This window comes from Ochotona princeps, chromosome 5, assembly GCF_030435755.1.
Source record: "Ochotona princeps isolate mOchPri1 chromosome 5, mOchPri1.hap1, whole genome shotgun sequence".
Classification (NCBI taxonomy): domain Eukaryota; kingdom Metazoa; phylum Chordata; class Mammalia; order Lagomorpha; family Ochotonidae; genus Ochotona; species Ochotona princeps.
In genome coordinates this window covers 105,554,873-105,579,739 of record NC_080836.1, presented here as the reverse complement: position 1 = coordinate 105,579,739, position 24,867 = coordinate 105,554,873, and the positions used below count along the sequence as shown (strand labels likewise).

The 24,867-nt window shown below is 55.9% G+C and overlaps 1 protein-coding gene across 8 annotated transcripts in view; it reads right to left on the bottom strand.

The window, feature by feature from the left end:
* Positions 1–843: 843 nt before the first annotated feature.
* The window catches only part of AGAP1 (ArfGAP with GTPase domain, ankyrin repeat and PH domain 1), a 425,687-nt gene continuing 401,663 nt past the window's right edge, over positions 844–24,867 (bottom strand). For all 8 annotated transcript variants that reach the window (XM_058665165.1, XM_058665166.1, XM_058665167.1 and 5 more), the window contains 2 exons: positions 2,080–2,335; positions 844–1,268 (listed from right to left, as the gene is read on the bottom strand). In XM_058665165.1, the coding sequence (XP_058521148.1) occupies positions 1,068–1,268; positions 2,080–2,335 (457 nt within the window). In that variant the 3' untranslated portion in view covers positions 844–1,067. The remainder of the gene's footprint in view (positions 1,269–2,079; positions 2,336–24,867) is intronic.

Genomic DNA, 24,867 nt, shown 5'->3' with positions numbered 1-24,867 from the left:
CCCCACCCAGGGAACCCCGAAACCCAACACATCCACCTTGGCTGAAGGACGGACACCGATTCTGACGTGTGTGGGGTGTGGGGGGTGTGGACTGACCCCTTCTGCATTTCCCGTGTGAACTCCACGCGCTACAGCTGTGCCTTCCCTGTGGATTTCTGAGTTATTTATTTATTAATTTATTTTTCCCTCCCACCCCCATTTGCTTTCTTTTCTTTTTTTTTCTTTTTTTTTTTTTTTTGCACCAAGGAGACCACAGTCGAAATAATACTCAAGCGACTGACTTCCTCTCTTTGGACTGAAAAATTAAACAGACACTAAATGATGACAGTGGATTTAGAAGAAGAGGGCTCCGAGGGCTCCGAGGGCTCGGGGAGAACACGGCTGGGCCCGTCTGACGCGCCCAGCGCCCAGTGGAGCGTGCCGGGAGCTACCTCCTCGGCTAATATGCTTTCTTCCCGGTGATGACTAATCATGTTCTATTAAACAGCAGTAACGCTGGAAGAACTCAACTATACGAGTGTAATGAAGCCGCTATTCTCCGCGGACAGATTAGCTCCAACTGATTTGACACATACCATCATAGGGGCTTCAGACCTGACAAACTCTGTGCTTGCTTCTGATTCATGGCGTCAGGCTCCTCGGAGAGATGAGTCCCGGCCCTGGCTCAGTCGAGGTGAAATGTTCTGGTGTGCTTAACTGCCAGTTCAGGGGAGCTGCCCCTTCTCCTCGCTCCTCGCCTGCCCTCCCATCTCGGCCCCCAGTCCTCGGCGCCGGGCTCTGCAGGTCGCTGGGGGTCCGGACCTGGCGCTGCCGCCTCGTGCCTGCCGCCGCCCAGGACCCCCTCACTCCGCGTGTCCTGTGGATCGATCGGGGTGGGGCCGGGGTGCGGGGGAAGTTGGTGGAGCAGGGAGTTGCTTCCGCAGCCTCCCCCTTACCCCTTGATGGGGTCCAAGTGCCGGGCTCTCCTTGTGGGGGGCGCGAGTGAGCGGGTTTGCAGGCGGCCGCTGGGAGGAGGGAAGGGGCTCGCCCGACTCACGTGCCTGGGGCTTGGTGGGCGCACTGGCTCCTCAGATGATGGCGGGCACCCTCCCGCCGCTGTTGTTGCGGTTGTTCTTGCGGGACAGGTTGGGCGTGGCCATGAGCACGAAGCGCTCGTCTGGGCAGCCGTATTGCAGCAGGACATCCACGCACTCCTGGCAGGAGGCCTGCCGGGCATAGGCCAACGCCGTGTTCCCGTGCGCGTCCCGGGCCATGACGTCCACGCCGTACTGTGCAGGGGGATGCGGGGAAAGACACGGTTAGCGCACCGCGATGGGGACTGGGAGGCCCCCTCCCAGTGACCTGCGGGGGAGGACTGGCCGCAGCACCTGCCCTCCAAAGATTGCCCTCTCCATGCAGGTCGGTGGAGGGCAGGCCTGCTGCAGTCCCTCCTGGTGCCCTCACAGGCCTCGACCCAAGGTGCCAGAGCAGGCCTCGGCCTTAGAGACCCTGGTCTTTGCAGGCTGGCCCTGTCCACGGCTCACAAAGTGTCCAGCCCCACGGGCGCCGGACAGGCCCTGGCCCCCGGCTGCAGCTGAGTACAGTGGAGCAGCCCTGGGCAGGGTGCCCACTCTTCTCTCTGCCTACAACGACGGGTTCTGCCGGGGCTGCTGCGGGTCACCAGCTTCCCGCAGGGGGTTTGGCTTCCTGACAGGTGTCCCAGTAGGAACAGGCACAGTCACTGGGTAGGGACTGTCACACGCGACCCTCTGGCCAGCTCCCCCACAGCTCCCCTCCAGGTCTGGGGGCTGGGCCTGTGGTGACGGGAGAATGAAGAACTCTCAGCTTTGCTGATGGGAGTTCATGTGGGTGTTCAGTGGATTTCTGAACGTGGGAGCGAGAGGCCCATCGCTGCCACACCAGGCCCGAAGACGGATTTTCAGGAACCGTGGCAGATGCTGTGTGGGGCTGGGGTGGCAGCTGTTGCCGCCTAAGCGGAAAGTACCCACTGGTCGCACTTTCTGCTCGGCCCTGGGCTTCCCTCCCTGATTCTTGGTCCTCCCACGGGCACACGCGGCGGGCAGAGGCGTCCACACCTACCCAGATCAGGAGCTGCACCAGGACCACGCTCCCCTTGCGGCAGGCCAGGTGCAGCGCCGTGCGGCCGTCGCCCTCGCCACAGGTCTCGTTCACCTCATCCCGCGAGCCGTGCGCCAGTAGCAGGATGACCGTGCGCAGGTCCTCATCGGCCGTGGCCCGCAGCAGGTGCTGGCCCAGGGACAGCTCCGTGCAGGGCAGCGGGGCCAGGAACAGCTTCTGCTCGTACTTGGCCCGGATCCAGCGCTCCTTCTCCTCCCTGTAAGAGCCCCCAGACAGGCGGTCACCACCGGGTACAGCAACGGGCATTGCCTTGCCCATGCAGGGCGAGTCTGGCCGGCTGGGGAACAGCTTCTCCGTGCTTCAGCACACGGTGGCCTCAGTCCCTAGCCGTGAACTTACTCGAAGGAGGCCTAAGGATGCCACCAGCTCCTTGGGTAGCAGAAGCCAAAAGTGAGGAGGTGAGGTGCACGCTCGGCTGCCCTCCCCTGAACTTCCACTCCCTCCATGCGGGGCAGCGGCTCGGGGCTCCTGCCACGCTCTGCAGCGGAAACTCGTCCCCGGGAACACCTCTGCTTCCCAAGGCAGAAGAAAAGGGCTTGTTGCCACCTTTTCCGTGTTTACACTGCGCCCGGGGATCGTGTCGGGTTAACCCTAATCTGTTCCTAAAGACTTAGGCAAACAGATTCCTCCAGGAGTAAATCTGGATTAGTTTTGCTTCACTTCCTGGTACATGTGGGCGACCCCAGCATGACCCCCAACTCCTTTTATCAAGAGGTTTCCAGGACAAACACTTGGCACGGCCGAGAGCCCATGGGCACCCCCAGATGGTGCAAGGAGCCCTCAACATACAGTCCCCATCCAGGGGCGGAAGTGCCACAGCGCCGAGGAAACGGGGCTTAGGAAAGACAAAATCCTCAGGGGGCTGGGTGTTATCTTTAAGAAGGTATTTAATATCTGCTAAGCAGCCGTGGGTGCATTTCCCAAATCACAGACAAACACGAGACAGGAGTGGGGCGGAAGGGACAATGGCAAAGGCTTCTCCGTCTGCTGGCTCCTGTTTCACAAGGCATTAAAATCACAGCCATTTAATCCTGCTCCGAGTGATTTTAATAGTTATCGCCAATCACCCGGGGATAAACTGAAGGATCTGGCACAGGAACTCTAGGCTTGAGTGCAATGACTTTGTTTATTTCTTTGAAAATCAGAGTTACCAAGAAAGGGATAAGACGGAGAGGCCTTCCCTCCACTGGTTCACTCCCAAAGGGCTGGGCCAGGCCATAGCAGGAGCCTCTTCTGGGTCTCCCAGGTGGGTGCAGGGTCCCATAGGGCTAAAACTCCTGTCGCTTTCAGCAGGAAAGAGGTACGGGGGGTGGCTGGGGGTCTCAAGGGCTGGCTCAGGACTCCTTAGCTCAGGGAGACCCTGTGACAACCACCTGTCTAGGTGGGGCCACCGTGACCCCAGTGCTGCCCAAAGAGATCTCAGCCCAAGTGTCCAGAGCTCTAGCTGGGCAGGATGGCATCTGCTAGCAGCCAGGCCTGACGAGATGCTGCAGGGGGCACCTTGGCATGGTGAGACACCCTGAGGGCACAGGTTCCCCACACTCAAAGGCACCAAGCAAGGGGTGTTGTCCTGCTCTGAGGACCATGTGGCGATCAGGCTGGCAGGAGGCCTCTGGGATGGTACGGCCTGCACGTGGCCATGCCCCCGCCTGCATGGTCAGGTCCTGACCTCTACCGTGACTGTCTGGAGACAGGCTCGTTGGGAGGCAATCTGGGTTAAGTGAGGTCACGATGGCAGTGTGGCAGGAAACCATGTCTTCTGGTGGCCTTGTCTGTGACTGGTCCCCAAGTGGCAAGGAGCACCCAGTGCTTGGTCAGGGTGGCCAAGCCACCCCTTCCCCCATCCTCATCTACAAGGGATGAAGGCCCGACAATGGTGTCTTCTTGACAAGGAACATTCTGTCTGGGACCAGCACCCTCAGGGGCCTGGAGGCTGGGCATGAGGGGGCCACACGCCACTGCCTGTCTCCAGCTTCACTTCCGGGGTTCCCGGGGCACCTCTCGGTCACACCTTTCCTCTCCCCATGGAAGGCCAGTTCAAGAGCAGTGGAGACGGCAGTAGATCAGCTCACTTTGCGCCAATCCCCTGGGGGGCCACTGCTCATGGCCTCTGTTGGCTAATGAGCTAAAAAATGAGTTATTGGTGCGGCCGGTCGGCAGCAGGGAGGAGGGGCTGTCGCTCCCTTGGTCCCTGAGCTGAGACACCTTCAAATCAATCAAGTGCACAAGTCAGGGAGGAGAGTGGCAATCAGGTGGGGGATTCGCTGACCTGATCCCCCCAAAGTAACAAGAGGAGGTACCTTCCAGGGCACTGCAGTACATATTTTCTTGTCTAAAATAAAAACCTCTTTTGTAGGTGGGTTTCCACCATCTCCCTGGGACCAGCAAAGGGCTAAGTATAGGATTTGGGTTCTGGGGACTGGAGTTGTGATGCTGTGTGTTAGCCCACTGCCTAAAATGACAGCATCTCATATGGGTGTCAGTTCAAAAGCTGCTCTGCCTCTGGTCCAGCTCCTTCCTGCAATGCCCCTGGGAAAGAGGCAGAAGTGGCCCAGGTGCTTGGGCCCCTGCCACCCACGTGGGACACCCGGAAGCTGGCCTGGCCCAGCCCTGGCCACTGAAGTCATTTGGGGAGTGAACCAGTGGATGAAAGATGTATCTTTCTTTCTTTAACTCTTGCCTTTCAAATAAATAAATCGATGCAACTTGGGACCAGGGGGTGAGCGGACCAGGCCCCTCTGGATCTTCTGGGGCCCACCAGGCCCAGAGAAAAATGCTCTGGCACTCAGCTCGATGGGCTTTGCTGCATCTGACCTTCGGGCTGGTGGCCTGGCTATGGCTCCAGGGCCCATCCTCAGGGTGAGGCCCCAGGACGTGTCCCCTGGAGCTGCCCGAGGCTCCCAGTCAGGTGTGGGCAGGGCTGAGATGTGGCTGGGCCAGAGCTGACTCGTCCTCTCTGGGAGTGGGCATGTACAGCCTGCCCGGGTGTAGGTCAGGGAGCAGCCCGGGGGAGCACCCCTGGGTGTGAACAGCACTGACTCCAGGCGAGTGCTGTCGACCCAATGCTAACCTGTAAGGCTCCCCCCACCCTGGCCAGCTGCCACCTCAACACCACTGTGCAGGGCCTGTGACTTCCCCAGGGACACAGAGACGGGCACCCCAGTGCAAGTGCCCCTCACACACAGCTGGAAGGGGACGCTCATGGCTGTGCTTGGAGGACACAGCAGGGCCCGACTAGTGATGGGGCCAGCTCCATGGAGGCTGCTCGCAAGAGCAGTGACTGAGCTGCCCCAGGGAGGGCCACGTGCCTCTTGCACTCCAGCATGCTGACCCCTCTGGGGCTGGACACCAGACAGTGGGTATGCCATCCCTACCAGCATGTGTTAGGACACCCGACAGTGGGTATGCCATCCCTGCCGGCATGTGTTAGGACCTTTGGCTTTCAGTGAAGTTTGTGGTCCTATATTTAAAACACGTCTTGGTTCACTCCTCAAGTGCCAGCTGTGGGCAAGGATGGGCCAGGAGCCTGGAACCTATTCCACCTTACTCCAACCTAGTCCACATCCCCTGTGTGAGTGACACAAGTTCCTGCTGCTTCCTGGGGGCAGGGCTAGCATCAGTGGGTTGGTTGGGGCTCGACTCAGCACTGACAGCGGATGCAGGCACCCTTAGTGGCATCTTAGCCATCCAAGTGTGTGTCCCCCAAGAGCCCACCTGTTAGCACTACAAGGGGGCAGAGGCTTTGGGCGATGGTTAGGCCGGAAGGCTCCATCCTCAGAGACTCAAGGCAGAAGTGAGCATGCAGTGCGGTGGGCTAGGCTGCCGCCTGGGACTCTGCAGTCCTCCATCGGAGTGCCTGAGGTTGAGTCCTGGCTGCCCTGTTTCTGCTCCAGCTCCCTGCTGAGGTGCCTGTGGGGCAGCAGGGGATGGCTCCAATGCCTGGGCTCCTGCCACTGACGGGAGACATGGCTGGAGTTCTGGGGAGCCCCGTTTCTTCATGGCCCCGCTCATGTGGCTAATTTCACCTTTTTTTTTTTTTTAAAGATTTATTTTATTTTTATTACAAAGTCAGATATACTGAGAGGAGGAGAGATAGAGAGGAAGTGGAGCTGCCGGGATTAGAACCAGCGGCCATATGGGATCAAGGCGAGGACCTTAGCCACTAGGCCACGCCGCCGAGCCCTAATTTCACCTTTTAATGCCGGCTTCCCTGGCCCTGGCCTGGCTGCTGTGGCACGTGGGGAATGGGTCAGCAGGTACGGATCTCCTGCCTCTTGCCAAGTAAATGAACTCCACCCCCCCACAATAAAGAGGCCTGCCTGTCCCTTCTTCCACTGCATGAGGGTGCAGCAGTGAGGCCCACTGGAAAGCAGGATGTGGACCAACGCAGCCGTCCTTAGGATGTGGACCAGCACGGCCCTCCCAGGAGGCGGACCAGTGCAGCTCTCCCCAGACACGGACCAGCGTGACCCTCCCTGCACACATGGCCACTGGTGCCCGACTCAGGACTTCCCTACCTGCAGCTACAGATGTCTGTTGTTTACAAACAGCCCAGTCTACCCAGTCCAAGAGGCCACGTTCTATGGCATTTCTCCAGTCTACTTGTGCCTCTCCACCTGCTGGGCTTCGGGTGGTCCTGTGTACCTGTGTTTCAGCTATACATGAGAGAAGCTGCCCAGGGCGTTCACGGCGCCATCCTGACAGACCCCCAGCGTGGAGGAGGTGAGTGGCTAGGCTGGCGAGGGGTGCTCACGGCCTGCCACCTTCGCTCCTCCAAGACTCTGTCTTCACAGCTGCGCCTGGCGTACTGTGGGACCCCAGCGCACAGCACCGTCCTGCTCACCCTTCTTCCTGGCCAGCCCAGAGCCTGGCTGGTGTGTCTGCTATGAGCAGATCCAGAGGCAACCCAGAGCTGTGCCGTCACTGTGGGTGCTGGGCACTGCACGGGGTACTTAGCGCTGCCATCAATGAGAATAGAACAATGCAAGAATCCAGTTCCTTCAGGCGCATCTCTGCTTTCCAGGTGCTGACAGGCATGCGTGGCTGGCAGTCACCAACGCGGGGAGCGCCGAGAACACCTGCACTGCTGTGGCTCTAGACCAAGCTCACCAGCACCGATCCAGAACATGGAGCCCATGGCAGACCCAGAACAAGTAAGTCCACAGTGGATCTAGAACACCTCATGGCTGCAGGTCTAGAACTCCCACCGCTATATAGAACACGCCACCATTGCAGTTCCAGAACATTCTACCACTGCAGACCCAGAACAAGTCCACCACTGTGGGTACAGAATGTTCCACAGCTGCAAACCCAGAACATTCTTCCACCGTGGACCCGGTACATGCCCATCCCTGCAGAAGCCACACTTCTTTGGATAATTTGCACGTTTTTCTCTTTAGCTTTTCTTCCTTACCAAGATTATGTGTAAAACAATCATAAATAGTTGGCAGTTTATAGAACAACTATGGGAGAGAAACAGCAGGGCTAGCAAAACAACATGGATGCCAGAGTGAGAGACGCTTCAGTGCGAGGGTCACCAGGCCAGGCCACAGGTCCCCTGGGAGCCCTTGGTCAGTGTGGTAGCAGTGTCCCCCACTTGGCCACATCCTCCATCCTTGAGGACACTGGTGGGCACATTAAGACCTGCGTGACCTGGATCGTGGGGACCCCCTAGAGCGATGTCTCCACATAGTGACTTCTCTGTTCCCCAGGCACTCAGAGCTGCACACGCTCAGCCCCACCCGGCTGCCATCAGCTGCAGGCTGGGCCTGGCCCGGAGGGCCCAGCATGCTGCCAAGGGGTAGGAAGGTTAATGGGTTGGATTCCCAGAAAAGGATGTTTTTAATGAACACGCACGAAGCTTCTGATTGGCTTGTGGTGCTGTCTGGCGATGCTGGTGCTGGAGCCAAAGATAGCTCGGTATTCAGGGGCTGGGGTCTGTGGCAGGGTGGGGGCACTCTGGGCTGCTTGCCCTCCAGATCCCCAAAGAGGGGCCTCTGGACATTCTAGAAGACGCTGACAGCCTGTCCAGAAAGCCTACTCCCTGTCAAGCTTCACTGTCACCAGAAGCCCACCTCCTCAGATGTGAAGAGGTCATGGAGGTGTTTTATTATTTTGGGAGGGGGTTGCCCGCCACTTGTCACACTGGTCCTTCTGGAAACATCATCACCATTACTCCCCCCTGGGTAGGAGAGCACCTGTCCACCCTGACTGGACGGCACGTGTTGGGGCAGGGGTCCGAGGGGGTGGTGCAGGGGAAGCGCCTCAGGGTGGGGAGGAGAACGGAGACCCATCCCTGTGTTTTGAAAGGTGACCAGGTGACCGAGAAGGAGAGGAAGGCCAGAGGAAGCGAAGAAAGGGCTAGCAGCAAGGAATTTCCAAAGTGCTTCCTGCCTCCAGCCAAACCGGAACTGGGAGGGCAGGCGCGGAAGACGGGGCGGGAACAATGTGTGGGCCGGGAGCGGGGCAGACCCTGGCGGCCAGCCCTCCGCAGGCATGCATGCCTGCTCCCTGAGCTGCGTTGCTAGGGGGTCGGGGCACGGGATGCCGAGGACCAACAAAGACTGATGGATATTCCTTCCTTAATTACTGGAAGCTTTTAAGGGACCGGCCACTGTAAATCCCGCACTGCAGAGAGCAGGAGGCAGCCGAGGAGGATTTATGCTTGTGGGGGCAAAGACAAAATAAATATCCTGCTCGACTGCGGATCAATATTATGAGTGTTTTTGCCAACCTGCAGGGTGTTTTACGAGCACAGAGGAGCAGAACACGAGCAGTATTAATTAAGTAAAGTCAACTGTATTGGGCTTATTACTTGTGTGAGCCACACATGCCGTGCACAGGTGAGGGGAGCAGGCAGCAATGTGGGCAGGTGACGTCGGCGAGGCTGGTGAGCACAGGTGCTGCCTGCCATGCTGCTCACTCTGTCCTCCACCTGTGTCCCCAGCTGTGCCCTCCCAGAAGTTCCTGGCAAGAGAAAGGGGACTGGCCTGGACGGTCTCACACCTGTCTGCTGAGATTCTGAGGGGGTTGAGCTGATAAAGCCACCCCACCCAGGGCCAAGGCAGGTGCAGAGTGGGCCTTCGAGCTGTGAGGCAACCTTGGGGGGCTCCCCTGGCACTCTAAGCATGGGTGTGAAAGGAGACATTGGATAGGGTCTGCGGCCCATGCTGATCAGTGAGTGGGCACAGCTGCCATCCACTGTGGGGCAGCCACCTGGATGCCAATCACAGATGAGGCAAGGAGGCCACTGCCGTCCTGCATCCCCACAGTCCTCCATCCTGGCTGTCCTGCATCCTAGCCGTGCTCCATGCCAGCCGCCCTCCATCCCCACAGTCCTCCATTCTGGGCTCAGGCTTCACGTCAACGCCTGCTGGTCTGGTTGGTCCTGCAGGCGGTCACCTCCCTGTGCTGCTGCCGGCAGGACCAATGCTGCTAGACCAAATGCCCGGCACGGGGCCCTGAAGAGCCTCATCACATCCTCCTACCGGTTCCCAGGGAGTGGACTCAGCACTAGGGCATCTGCTTGCCTGGTCCTCTGGTGCCTGGAGTCACAGCCTGGCTCCTTGAGCCCATTCCTGCCACACCTCTGAACTGCCCACCTGAGCAGGTGTGTGTGGGGGTTGGTGCCCATGACACAAAGGCACTGGGTGTGAGTCAGTCAGAGCCTGGTGCCCTTTGGCCCTGCAGACTGGGTGCAGCTGTGAGTGGCACCCTCTTTGTACTGGGCACACACACAGGATCCGAGCCTATGGTGTCCCCAGGGTTGTCATGGAAGCACCTAGACCCTAGCTCCCTGGGGGTGTTCGGGATGCATTTTAAAATCAGAGGCCAAACGGGACAAACATCCTGATCACCAGTCCTCCAGCAGGCCACAGTTCTGGTGTGGGGAGCAGGAGGCGTAGAGGGCACGGACCGAAGGACGGCGCCCCCTTAAACGCGAGTGCTAAAGCCCTGACCCCCAATTCTATGGCACTGCAGGGGATGGCGAGGGGCTCACACCATGAGGGGTGTGTCCTCATTGTGGGATTCGTGCCTTTAGCAGACACCTGGGAACACCCCGAAGAGATGACATTAGTCTGCCATGTGAGGACACGGCAGGAAGCCACCCGACCGCCAGGCAGGAGGAAGGTCCTGGCTGGAAACGACCTGGCTGTACTCTGATCGTGGCCACCCCAGCTCTCCTGCTCCGCTCCTCCTCCTTACTGCCCCCTCTTGTAGCCTGGAATGTGAAAACCAAAGCTGTTCTTCACTTACAAGCAGGTAAGTGGGATTTCCCACGCAGGCCCATCTGGCACCCCGCACACCAACAGCTGTTTCCCCATGGCCCAGGGGTTGGCACGGTGGCTCCCTTGAGTGACAGCCATGCCACCCTGAGTCGGACAGAGGGAGGGAGCCCAGCTTCCTGCTGAGAGCCAGTCCCAGGCAGCTGGCCAGGTAGCCTAGCAGCTAGGGAGGGCCTCCTGGGGTGCAGTGGGGAGAGATGGCTGCACCCTGTTCCTGCTCTGGCCGCCCTGGAGCTGTGCTCTCACAAATTAGAAAAAGGTACATACATATTTGTGTGACTACGTATATGTAGGCGTGTGTATAGACACACATCTGAAGGCATGACGCCGAGCGGGCGGATTCAGGATGACCCTTCCGGGACAGCACCACGGCATGGCAGGGGAAACCTCTTCCGCCTGTCATGCCAGCATCCCACACAGGTGCCACTTTGTGTCCTGGTGGCTCCACTTCCCATCCAGCTCCCTGCCTGTGGCCTGGGACAGCAGTGGAGGACAGCCCAAAGCCTTGAGACCCTGCACCCGAGTGGGAGACCCAGAAGAAGCTCCTGGCCCCTGACTTCAGATTGGCTCAGCTCTGGCCATTGTTGCCATTTGGGGAGTGAACCAGCTGATGGAAGATCTCTTTTTCTTCTCTCTGTAACCCTGACCTTCAAGTAAAAATAAATCTGTTGGGCCTGGCGGTGTGGCCTAGTGGCCTAGTTCCTCGCCTTGAACGCCCCGGGATCCCATATGGGCGCCGGTTCTAATCCCGGCAGCTCCACTTCCCATCCAGCTCCCTGCTTGTGGCCTGGGAAAGCAGTCAAGGACAGCCCAAAGCATTTGGGATCCTGTACCTGTGTGGGAGACCTGGAAGAGGTTCCTGGTTCCCGGCTTCGGATCGACGCAGCACTGGCCCGTTGCGCTCACTTGGGGAGTGAATCATCAGACGGAAGATCTTCCTCTTTGTCTCTCCTCCTCTCTGTATATCTGACTTTGTAATAAAAATAAATAAATCTTTAAAAAAAATCTGTTTTTTAATTTATTTTTATTGGACAGTCTGATATACAGAGAGGAGGAGAGACAGAGAGGAAGATATTCCATCTGCCAATTCACTCCCTAAGTGGCCGCAATGGGCCGCTGCTGAGCCGAACTGAAGCCAGGAGCCAGGCGCTTCTTCCAGGTCTCCCACACGGGTGCAAGGTCCCAAGGCTTTGGGCCGTCCTTGACTGCTTTCCCAGGCCACAGGCAGGGAGTTGGATGGGAAGCGGGGCCACCAGAGATTAGAACTGGCACCCATATGGTATCCTGGTGAGTGCAAGGCAAGGGCTTTAGTTGCTAGGCTACCATGCCAGGCCCTGTTTGCTTTTTAAAGAGCTGGCTCCCATCTGCTGGTTCACTCCTCAAACATCTAGGATGGCTGGGTTTGGACCAAGACCAAGGCTGGGAGTGGGAACTCAAGCCAGGTCTCCCAGGGGGTAGGAGAGATCCAACAACCTAAGCCAAGACCTGCAGCCTTGCAAGGTCAGAGGCTGCAACACTTGGAACCCAGCATGCAACACGGGACGTGGGTAGCCCTAACGGCCCAGCAAGTCCACCACACCACCCTAGCATTCAACATAGTCCCTAGCAGTCCAGCTGGTCCCCCATGCCACCCAGACACTCAACACAGGATCCTGGGCATCCATAAGGTCCCTGCTGGTCCCCCTTGTCACCCAGGCATTCAATGTGGGATGTGGGCACCCCCAATGGCCCAGCCAGGCCCCCATACTACCAGCTGGTCCCCCTGCCACCCAGAGACTCAACACAGGATTCTGGGCATCCTTTCCATCCTGGCAGCTTCTGGAAGGGTTGGAGGTGGCACAGGTGCAGGGGCAGCTCTGTGAAGCCCCTGTTGGGGGGTGGGATGGGAAGGGTCTGTAGTCCAGGCTGCAACAGTGAGACTCCCTTTCCCATAAGGTGGTGAGCAGAGTGGGAACGGAGAAGGCAGAGGAAAGGAGAGCGTCCTCCATGACAAATGATCACAAATCCAGAAGGGCAGCGGGGACAGTGGGTGGGGAGTCAGCGGAAAGCAGCCTGGCTCGGCCAAGGATGGTTGCCGAAATGTGAGGCCATTAGAGCAAGGCAACATACCCAGCTGGTTCTGGAAGAGGCCAAGACAATTGTATTTTTACTTCCCCATTTTCTAATCTGTCCCACAAGCAGAAAAACAGGACATTTAAAGGATAAGCCACTCTCCTCGCTCTTCAAGCTGCTCAGTTTGTGGATTCATTTATAAGCAGCTCGTATGTGCAGTCACAGCTGACACTAGATACGTGTATGTCTGAGCAGTCACCAGCTAGGCGACACGCATTGTGCGTGTGTGTGTGTGCATGGTCACATAGCTGAGCAACAGCAGCCACACAGAGATGTTTGTCCCACCAGTGACACACGGGAACAAGTGTTCTGAGCATGAATCCTGGCGGAATTGTGCCAAGCCAGAGCATGAGCCCGTGCTGTGAGGCAGTCCCATGGTCACTAAAGCGGTGTGCGACGTGGCCGCACCTTGACGCCCTCTGTGCCATCCTGGCGGCGTGGCCCCATCACAGAGAAGAGAGTTCACCACAGCAGTGGCCGGAGCGGTGGGCTTTGGAACACACCGCGTCGCACACGGAGGAGGGCAGAGCAATGGCAGGGCCCTGTGGACGGATGCTGGCGCTCGCCGCCCCAGGCCCAGTCACCACAGGGAGAGGCGCACCCACTGTCCCACACAGACACCCCTCCCAGTCTGCTGGCTTCTCTGAGCCCTGCTGAGGGGCCGCTCCAGGCAGGCAAACTGCAAACCTACCAAGAGGTTGGGCTTGAGACATGCGACTGCTGGTTCCGCACCACCTGCCACCCTCTTGGTGCAGTTTTTCTTCCCCCAGCAGTGGCTGGGCCCTGGAAGAGCCACAGAGGTCCAGCAAACCAAGCAGCAGTGACCCTGGGAGATTTTTTTCAGAGAGAAGGCATGGGTGAGCATCTGGTACGGTAGCCGGTGCCTGGGCCAACCAAGTCCCAATGCCTGGGTTCTGGTCTTGGCTCTGCTCCTGGCACAGGTGATGGCTTGAGTAGATGGTACCTGCCACCCAGGCGTGAGCTCCCAGCTCCTGGCCTGGCCACTGTGGGCATCTAGGGAGTGAGTCGGTGCGTGGAAGCTGTCTTCTCCAGGCATCTCAAATAATTAATCGAAAAGAGGAAGGGCATTGTGGGGGAGATATGCAAATTTTATTTATTTTCTAGTTTTATAAAAGATTGTATTAGAAAGGCAGAGTTAGAGAGAAAGAGGGAGAGAGAGACCTTCCATTTGCTGGTTTTTTGACACAGAGGGAATCCTCTTGGATTCCACTCAAACCAGGGGAAGGAAGTCGAGTTCAAGCACATAGCAAGCAGAATGGAGCGACCAACCCGAAGGTTCTACACCATGGCTTTGTCCCTCTGTTGAGGGCTAGTCCCACGGGTCCCGTACCGAGTACCCCGACTGTCCAGCTCCATATGCCAGGGCTTGCAGGCTGGGCAGTCTGATTCCTTTTTCTGCGCATGAGTTTATAGCAGTGGTCCCCAGGCCAGACCCCTGGCCAGGTACCATGAGCTCTTTATCATCACCAGGTGACCCCGTGGGCTGGTAACCTTGAGACTGCCATATCCTGTCTACACCCCTCCCTAGCCCTAGCCTACAGCATCCATGAGGATCTCAGCAGCTGGCACTCCCCGCCAGGAAGAGCTGCTCCTCTCCTTTCTCAAGCCTCTATGGAGACACGGGCATTTCAACACACACGTGTCATGCAACCCGTGGCCAACATCTCAACACACATGTGTCATGCAAACTGCAGCCAACACTTGAATACACGTCACAAGAACCATGACCAACATTGAATACATGTGTCATGTGACCTGTGGCCAGCATCTGAACACACGGGTAGCACAGCCATCATGGCTAACACCTAACTGCATACATGCCACACGCACCACAACCTGCTTTCTGATGCCAATCCTGTTGCAGGGTTAGCAGTAGGAGGCTCCTTTGAGCCACTTGTGTTTGGACCTGACATGCTGCTGTTGTCCTTGGCAGCTTTCTGCGTTCTCCCTGGCCCAGCGGATGCTCCGTGGCCATCCTGTACCCTCTCTGGCCATGTTGGAAGGAGCCATCTCCCCAGAGGGACCCGAGTCTTCTTACTGAAGCCACTTTACCTTTTCACTGCAACTTTCTGTAACTCCATTGCAGATTCACACGTCATTCAAAGAAAGCACACAGCGAGACCTTCCACCGATGTTCTTTATGGGAACATCTCGGGGAACGACGGTGTACGCTCACAGCCCGTCCACCAAGCCTGTGCAGAGCTCCCCAGGCTGACCTGTGCTCGGCTGTATTTATGCATCCGTGTGTCAGACCCTGTGCTATTTTAACACATGTGAGTTCCTGGGCCTACACCACAGCGAACATCTAGAATGTTCCCGACACCAGGGTCCCTCTGTTGAAAGCCCGTTTAAAACCACGCTCATCACCTTCCCAGCCACACTCTGAATCCCAGGCTCCTGACACCCCTTTTCTCTCTAGTTCTTCCCATGCTGTACCGGTGGAAGTCACAGGCACTCAGCCTTCGGGGGTGACCATCTGCAGCTTTGGCCTGGGTGCTGTGTGCATCAGCCACTTGCTCCCCTAGGATGCTGAGTGGCTTTCCCGTGTGGGGATTATGGCAGCTGGTTTAACCATTCAGCCAGGAAGGACATCAGTGGGCTTTTCACCTTTTGATTACGAATGGCGCTGCCACGGATGTCCGTATGCAGGCTTCTGTGTTTACCTACTATCCCCTTTCTGGGCTACACACTTCAGAGTGAGGGTATCGGGACTATATGGGAGTTGTAGATTTAGTTTTCTAAGAGCTACAAACCATATAATGGTCAAGTGCTTGGGCCTCTGCCACTCAAGCAGGGTGGCAGGATGGAGTTTCTGGTGCCTGACCTCAGTTTGGCTCATGACCGGGGCTGCAGCCATGTGGGGAGTGAATCAGTGGGTGGAAGGTCTCTCTCCCCCTTTTGAATAAATTAAAAAAAAAAAAAAAGATTGACACTCTGTTTTATAGAAGACACCAACTTTTAAACAGTATTTGATCTGGTATGAAAAAGGACCAATTACCACCAACTGATTGTGGCGATGGACTGTGCCGGACCCGGTGCTTGCTGGAACATGCGGGAATCTGATCTGGGAATACCTCTAAGTCTCTTTGGTGATCTCCCCAATCGAACTGCTGGACTCAGAGCCCAGGCTAAGAGAGGACGGAGGACGGAACAGGTCAATCAACCACCTCAGCTAAACGTTGGGCAGCGAAATACTGGGCAAACGAAGACTCCATGATGGACTGTGACAATCAGTGGCTTCTTCAATGACCTAATCGAGCTGGGAGGGATGTGACTGGCAGCGATCCATAACTGGAAGTCTATTAAGACCACTTGAGCAAGTATCTCAGCATGCCCCACATCTGGGACCTTGGGCGGGTGGGAGACTGGGTGGGGCTTCTCCCTCAATATCCCCCTTCACCTCAGATACATAAATAATATAATAAAATATATATTAAAAAAAAGGACCGATTTGGGGGTGGGAGAGTGAGGGGAACAGCGGGCCAGCACGCAGAGGACACCCCCGTCTCTGTCCCTCCAGAGTCCCGGACTAAGCAGAGTGGCAATTCCGGGCTGTTTCTGGAAATAGACAGGATGTGAAAATGAGTACAGATCCACTCGCGTGTGTAAAACACACGTGCCTGAGGGAGGCGACACACAGGCACCAAACCTACGCATCCACAAACAAGCTTGCAAGGTGGGATTATGCTTACAACCTGGTGGGTTAAAAGCATGGGAAGCTCCATTTCTGCTAGCTTTCTGTGAAAACAAACCAAAGCAAGGCAAATACCACAGAAATCTGAGCTCCTGCAGACTGGGACAGAGGGCCTCCCGGCACCTGCTCCGTGGAGCTCCACTTGCTGGCCCAAGCGCTGTTTGCTTCTCCCCACCCGCTGCAGTCTCTTTGGGGGCACATGCGGAAGTTATTTAAGTGACAAAAATCCCTCTAATCTGTTACCAATTAGAAGAAAGACGCGAATAATATTTTCTAATTTGTGACTCGCGTGTGCGTCTCAAAAAAGCCAGAGGAATAACTGGAATAACTATGCATATACCCTGAATATTCCTATGCTGTGTTCTCGAAACCAGAGTGTGGCTGCATCCTTTTGGGTGGTGTGCCCGAGGGTGGATTCCATCAGCAAGGACAAGGGATTCCTGCATGTGCAGGCCAGCCCGCTGCCCACCTGGTCTTGTGGAGGTGGTGAGAGCAGCGGAAAGCAGGAAGAGGGTGGAGGCAGCCTCATGCTGTACGCATGTCCCTTGCCCCTCAACTCTCTATCCCAGTGACTTATCTGGCCAGGCAGAAGGCCTGATTTAAAACAGGAGTGGTGTGTGGATCTCTCTCTCTTTAAAAAAAAAAAAGCCTAGTAAGAGTGCGACTTGAGTGACTAACTCCTGGAAATTGGTAATTTCTTGGTGGTTAACAGGAGAAGCTCCGCTAGTGCCAAGCGAGACTTGCTAATAAATTTATAGGGCGTTATATGCCCATTAGACCTGGTCAGGCGGACGATGAGCCCACAGCCGTGGTCTTCGTTGCCTGCACTTGCCCAGCTCAGCTCCCTCCCATGTGCATGCTGGAAAGGCAGTGTATTCATGCTGACAGTACAGGAATCTGCAATGTGTAGGGGGTGCCTTCCTGGTCAGCCCCCTCCCTTTTCTCCTGTGCCAAGCCCTCTTTGTTCTTGAGGAGGAAACAGGACTTGACACGGAAATGAATGTGAAACCTGCACAGATCCAGGTTCATCCCAGACTTGTGTGTGTCACCCATGGGTACAGGTTACTGGGGTAACCTCTGAGTTTACTCCCACACCACACACCTTCTGCTGGGAGCCCAGCGGGTGCTCTGGCCTTAGGACAGGATTCCTAGAAAACAAAGCTGCAGGAGCAACTGAGAAACCAGGAGACCTACAGGGGAACCGGCCCTTTAAGAAACAGAGCAGAGATCTCAAATTCATTGCAACTGAACTGCAATGCTCTTTGCATTGAAGCAATGGGTTAGACTCACCTGTTACAAATTCTTTCCCCCCTTTGGTGAAAAAAAAAATCACAAAAAGAAGTATGTGCCCCTTGGAAGTTATCCATGCAGGGGGTATGCAAGGTGGGCCAGCCCGGCTTGCACCCTTGTCTGGTGGACATCTGCTGCCTGAGGGGGGACCTCTCTTTCTCCTTCCACCCCGCACAATGGCTGGCTCTGGCCCTTCCACCTCTGTGGTTTCAAAAGCCCCTTTATCTTTGCCAGAGTGAGTTCTTTGAATCCTAGCTCTGTGTGTCTGTCTGCACATGATAAACCCATTAAGCATTCGTTCTTTCGAGGAATTATCTGTCGCTCACTTGCAGGAGCTCGGTCCTGCTCCCCACTATATGAGGTTCTGATAGAACAGGTGAAGACAGGCCGGCAGACAAAGAAATTTGAGACAACAAGAAAAGAGCTACGTGGATGGGGCGAGCCATCCATTTACGGGAATACAACAGAATCTGTGGGCAGACAGTCTGAGATTTAGTCAATAAAACTTGAAAGAATCCACACTGTTATCTGCAACTGATGAGAACACCACGCATGTGTGAGCAAACATCAACACATCTAGGAGGCTGCAGACGTGTGTCAGTTCCTGGAGGTATCACCCCACAGTGTCCCACCACCCGCTGACCGTGCCTGGCTAGCAGAATCCCCTAGGCAGCCCTGGGCCCTGGCAGCAGACACTGTGTGTTCCCTGGTCAGAGCTGGACTCTCTTGCAGTTCTCCTTGGTGCAGTCTCAAGTGCCCTGAGACCCAAGCTTCTGCCAGGTTCCAAGGCAAAACACCGATGGCCTCTCTCAGTGAGCCTGAGTGGATGAAACACTAGCCACTGGCTCTTAGCCAGGAAGACTCGGGACTGGCAGAAAGGGCATGCTGGGGCCATGGAGCCCATGTCTGGGTGTTACTCAAAAGCAAAGGCACAGGGAAGGCCAGGAAAAGATGAGTCTTTCTTGTCTCAGAAGGCAGTCTTGCCAGATCTGCCCATCAACAAACTGGACAACCTGGCCCAAGCGAGGGTTAATGAAAACTGTATTCTATGCATGTTTTCTGTCCCTGACGTTCAGGATACTAATTTTTTTCAGATTAATTTATTTTTATTGGAAAGGCAGATGTACAGAGAGGAGGACAGACAGAGAGGAAGATCTTCCATCCGATGATTCACTCCCCAAGTGGCCGCAACGACCGGTGCTGCACTGATCTGAAGCCAGGGGCCAGGAACCTCTTTCGGGTCTCCCACAGGGGTGGCAGGGTCCCAATGCTCTGGGCCATCCTTGACCACTTTCCCAGGCCACATGGAAGGGAGATGGATGGGAAGCGGGGCTGCCGGGATTAGAACCGGCACCCATATGGGATCCTGGCACGTTCAAGGCGAGGACCATAACCACTACACTAACCCCTGGGCCCCAGGATACTAATTTTTATTTGATTGGCAGAGACAGCAAGACAGAGAAAGAGAGATCTCACCCACCGGTTCACTCTCTGAATGCCAGCTACAGCCAGAGCCTACAGTCAAAGCTGACAGTAGGGAACTCTCATGCCCATGAGCCACACACACCTTGAGAGGTCAGTCCTTCCTCCCAGGGTCTGCACCGGCAGGAAGCTGGAGTCAGGCCATAGACCTGGGCTCTCCCACGTGGCACGTGGATGTTTGGACCGGCTTGCCCCTGGATGCTGGCCTTTGATTCGACTTCCTTGCCTTCCTGGGCGACCTCTGTGTCCCGTCACGGACACAGTCGGCGGCAGCCACGGGGGACAATCAAATGCCCTCTTCTCTCAGGGATCTCTGGCTTCCTGCTGCAGCTCACTCAGGTGCCCAGCAGTTCAGCTTCCACAAACTCCACTTCCTTTTCTCTGGCCCTTCAGGGACCGAGCAGGTGGGATTCTATCCTTGGCTGTCCCCCACCAGGTCATGCCACCATTCATAGTGCCATGTGAAAATGAAAGGGCTTGGGCCTGGTGTGATAGCCTAGTAGCTAAAGTCTTCGCCTTGTACACACTGGGATCTCATTGGGCGCCGGTTCTAGTCCCGGCAGCTCTGCTTCCCATCCAGCTCCCTGCTTGTGGCCTGGGAAAGCAGCAGAGGACGGTCCAAAGCCTTGGGACCCTGCACTGGCGTGGGAGACCCGGAAGAGGCTCCTGGCTCTTGGCTTTGGATAGCCTCAGTTCCGCTGTTGTGGCCACTTGGGGAGTGAATCAACAGACAGAAGTGTTTTCTCTCTGTCTCTCCTTCTCTCTGTAGATCTGACCTTCCAATAAAAAATAAATAAATCTAAAAAAAAAAAAAAAAAGGGGCTGTTTAAAAGCCAGAAGTACCGGTCACCACATTCTGACAGGGTTCATCTGCAGAGCACCGGGGAGCTCCCCGGCACAGGAACCACACGGGTGACTGTTTCTGGGCCGAGGAAACACAGGTGCACTGCTGGCCTCCACTGCATCTGCTGCTGTAGCAGGAGCCATAGGGCAGGGACAGGCTTGTGTGTGGCGAGGAAGCCAAGGCGGTGGACACCTGACAGGGGCAGGATCCTGACAGGACAGGCAACTGGCCTTTGAAGGCACACGGTTGCCATCCCCCACCCCCACCCCCACCCGCCATGCTGCCCCCACCCCCACCGGGCCCTGGCTTCCTCTCTTTCCCACCTCGCCCCCTAAACGGCACTGGAATGCCCTGTCCCCTGATGGGCTCCATAATGAGAAGCGCTGTCAATCACAGCTCCATTAGCCTGGACAGACTTTCACTTCCTGAAACAATTTATTGGATTCCCAGAAGCAAATGGGCCTTCCTCCTTTTCAGCTCTGTTTTTAGGGAGCTATTCAGGGGGAGTGTGTGTCCCTCCATTCCCACCGGGAGGCCTTTGTCTCCTTCATTTACTCATGAAAACAGTTTCCTGAGTTTACCTACAGTCCTCCCATCCTGGGTTGCCCTAGTGTTTGCCAAAACTTCTTCCCCCACTGTTGTGCTGCCACACAAACGCGCCAGCTGTTTCTCGCGAAAGAGCCTAGCTGGGAGGCAGCCCTGAGTTTTATTTGTAGATTTTCGGCGGGCGCGGGGGGGGGGGGGGGGGGCAGATCTGGGGGAGGGGACAGGCACATACTTGATGAAATTAAAGTAAAGCAAAGAAAAAGGGCAAAAACAGAGCGGAGGGACGAGTGTCAGATACCCAAGCTTCCCGTTGCCAACCAAGACCCCAATCACCGCCCGACACAATTCCCGTGGTCATTCTCACCTTCCCGTGTTTGCAACACTAGGCTGATCTATGAGGAGTGGCAGTTAAAGTTTTGCTCCGATAAAATCATCAAGTCTTTAAACACCCACCCCTATAATTCACAAACCACCTGCTAACCAAGGGGCTCGGCAAAGGTTAGTTTGATCTTTCCATTTCTGAACAGAGAGGAGTCGGAATTTTGTGAAATAACATTGTTCTGGTGCGCTCTTCTTACAGTCACACACACCGTGCCACGGCGCTGTGGAGGAAGGCAGAGCGTGGCCTCAGCCAGGGCGACTCCGGACCCGGGAGCAGGCCGGAGCCTTCCCAGGACTTCCAGTCAATAACATATCAGGGGGTAGGGGGGTGCTGGAGTTAGTGCCACTGGGATCCAATCAGGACCAAATTATGCAGCCATGGAAGAAATAATATCTATTAGGCTAATTTAATCACAGAATACTTTACAGATGAATTAGGATTTAGAATCCAATTATTTTCAACATTTGGACTGTCAGAGCCTGTTTCTAAGCAGGAGGAGAGGGGGAAAAGGCGGCGGCGGTGGGGGCGGCAGGGGCAGGGCTGGGGGCCGTTAGGGGCGTTTTAGGTAGGGCCCCACTGCGGCTGCGCAGCTGTGCTAGAGTAAGGACGAGGATGGTCTGGTCCTGGTTTTGCCACCACAGGGCCCTATGTTATCTGGCTGCTTGGGTCGCCCCAAGGTGTTATCCCTGATGGACAGCCATTGTCCCCGCCAGGAGCCCTCTTCCTGGGGGCATGGGGGGTGGGTGTGGGGCTGGCAGGTGCTCACAAAGAAAGCCGGAGGAAACTCCAGCAGCAACGCTATTCCAAAGCCCTGAGAATGGTGGGTGTCCTAGGGCCCACCACAGGCCCTGGCTGCACCAAGGCAGCTGGACCCCACCGCCCCTTTTCTTGGGACCTGTGTTTTTTAAATTTTAAAATTATTATTAAAAACATTGAGAAGGAAAAAGAGAGAATATTGACTTCCACTGGTTCACTCCTCAGACACCTGCAAAGGCCGAGGCTGGGCAGGACCCTGTCCCAGGAGCCCCCTGCCTCCACCCCACCCCGGGGCTTCCTGGGAGAGCACCAGAGGTGAAGAGGCAAGTGCCTGGCAGAGGGGCCGCTCCCAAGGGACCCCGGACCCCCGTCTCCCGAGCTGCAGGCTGTAGGGGACTTACACATGGGCGGGGTTCAGGAGTGACATGATTGAGTACACAACAAATTCTGAGGATAACAGATCTGAGTTACAAATACACAGCTACATCTGTTTTCAGGTGTTCAATTATTTAAATCCCAACAGAGGCATTAAAAAAAAAATGTTTGCAGCGCCTTTTCTTCAGGTAGTGGACATACACAGAGGCCCTTTAGGGTCAGGCTATCCTGCAACCTCCCATATTACCTGTGACTGAACCGGGATGTTGCAGGGCGGGCAACAGGGCAACGTCCCCATTTGTAATTCATCCCGGAAAGACTCTTCAGTGTCAAACGAAAAGAGGCACTGTACCAAGCAAGGCCGTCAGGGGTCCCTGTGAGTGCAAATGCGGGGGGCTGCAGGGACCCCTCCCAGGCAGCCCCCTCTCGGCCAGGGGCCGCCTGCATTCCGTAAGGCCCTGGGGGTTTTATGAGGGGTGTTTCCTGCCCAGCTGCACGCCGGCTCGGAGTCCTCCAGCATGCTCTCCCTTCGGAGCCCCCCATGACTGGGCTGGGTGCTTGCCGTGCCTTCCCACCCGGAGCTTTGTGTGCCTGTGTTTTTCCATGTCCACATTTTTCTGTTTGATTCCTTCCACTGAGGGCAGGGCACTGGCCAGGATCTCAGAAGAGGCAATCCTTGTTCCTGGGTGATTTATGGAAGCTCTTAAAAACACGTGTTCATCAAATCATCCTTTGGTAAAGCCAGCCCGAACCAGCACCAACATAAAACAACATAAAACAAACAAACAAACAAAATAAATCATATTTAACATCCAGCTTTCTTAAAACATTGAGAAAAAAAAAACTTTTCCTGTAAGAAACACTAAGGAAAACAATTCCCCTTAGGACTCATGAGAAAGCTTCCAAGTTTGGGGTGACTTCCTCTCCGGCCCTAAGCAGGCAGGTGTGTGTGCACACGCGCGCATGGCGCACACACTTCTGAGAGCGTCAGGGACCATCTCTTAGCAGTGCACATTCTCCAAAGAGGAAACAGCCTGGGAAAAAGCGCCTCAAAAATCCAGGCTGCTCCTCGGAACACCGCCGCGGGGTGCAGCACGGAGGCCCGGGTCAGACACGGTCTGAGTAAAAACAGAAATTAAAAAAAATCAAAATAACAGGCCCCCTCCTCCTTGGGACAAGATGGAAACTGCTTTTGTTTTGCCCAGGAAGGGAACGGGCAAAGTCCCATAGTGGGTGGAGGAAAACCATGCTTCCAGACCACAAACCCACTCCGCTGCACCCCAGGCTGCCTTGTCGGGGATGCTCAGGCTGACCTGGAGCCCTGCGCTCCATGCCTGCAAGAGTTCTCTCCTCCCACCAGGTGGGCCCCCCAGACTGTTGCAGAAGAGCTGTCTGCCCTTGACAGGGCCCTGGGGAATCCTGCTCCCTTTAGCAAAGGGACCAGGGGCAGGAAAAAGCTTTCCCTCCCCAAGGAGACCAAATGGGCAGAGGCGGAGGCAGGCGGCGGTGTAGCAGGACCTGGTCGGTGAGCTCCCGCCACATGCCTAATTAATGACCCTGCTGGTCGCAGCTGGAAGAGCTGAGCTGGGGGTGATTAATTAAATTAGCTGGCAGAGGAAATTACAGTGGAAAAGCCAAAGTTTGATTGCTCCATAATTAACCGCAGTGCAAATAATATCTGCATCTATAACTTCCAGCGATGAGATCAGAAGCCAATTGAATTTGGCACTGATTGAAGCTGTAAATATCCCGGGGTGAAAAATGATAGGTTTGTTCTAGAGGGAAAACTTAGTGAGATGGACATCAGCAAACGGGATCGGGGGAAGGGCAGCAGCGGGAGCGGCAGGAAGGAAGCGCTGCCTTTCATGCGGCCTCGTGCCAGCATTAAAACTGCCCCCCGGCCCCCGGCCCCCCACACATTTCTTTTGGATTAGTGGCGAGCTGTGCTATCTTCATGCAGCCCGTCTCCATGTTTCAGATTTGACTTCCTATGCGTGGAACCTGCGTTGGGGTTCCAGCCCCTGTCTCATTTCAGGGATTAAAATCCAAGTCTAAAATAATTTCCCAGGCTAATAGGAGTGGGCCGCTTTCATCTCCCTGAGAAGAACGCTCTGTGTAGACCAGCCAACATGCGCACGGCCGCTGCTTCTCTGGATCATGACTTTTTTTTCTTCTTTGTCACAATTTCAAGTTCAAAATATGGTTTCATTAGCAATAGGATACCCTACTTAAAAGAAGAAAAAGAAAGTATTTCGTATGGATAATTGCCCTACAAAAAAATCCGCAGAACTTTATTTGGCAGATGGAAACGAGACTTTTCTACCATCCACACACATTTCCCATGCGCAAGGCATTGCAGGCAAGAGTCCGGCCTCTCTGCGTGGCCAGCCTTGGGGAAGCCACAACTCACTTGGTGGTATGGTGCCACGAGGGGTGGTTCTTCCTGAAACGGCTTCTGTGCACGTGTGGTAGCAATGGAAGGAGTGCCCACCACACACCCACACTGGACGAGGCAAGCCCATGGTGGTTAACAGTGTGGATAGTGCCTCAAGGGAGGACCATCAGGGGCAGGGGCAGGCCCTGGTGCCCTCAAGGGAGGACCATCAGGGGCAGGGGCAGGCCCTCGTGTCCTCAAGGGAGGACCATCAGGGGCAGGGGCAGGCCCTGGTGCCCTCAAGGGAGGACCATCAGGGGCGGGGCAGGCCCCAGCCCCTGTGCCAAGGGCCTTGCTCTAGCCCAGGACCCTCCTCTTAGTTGTATCTGGATTTCTTTCCAACCGACGGGGCCACCTGCACCTAACTACCACGTATCGCGTTGGAAGAGGACAAACAAGCAGGGCTGTGAGTGCCATGGGTGCAGATGCGGTGGGCAGCACGGGGTCTTGTCCCAGCGATGGCATCAGGGTGTGTGACCAGACCATCTAGGCCGTCTAAGTGCAGAG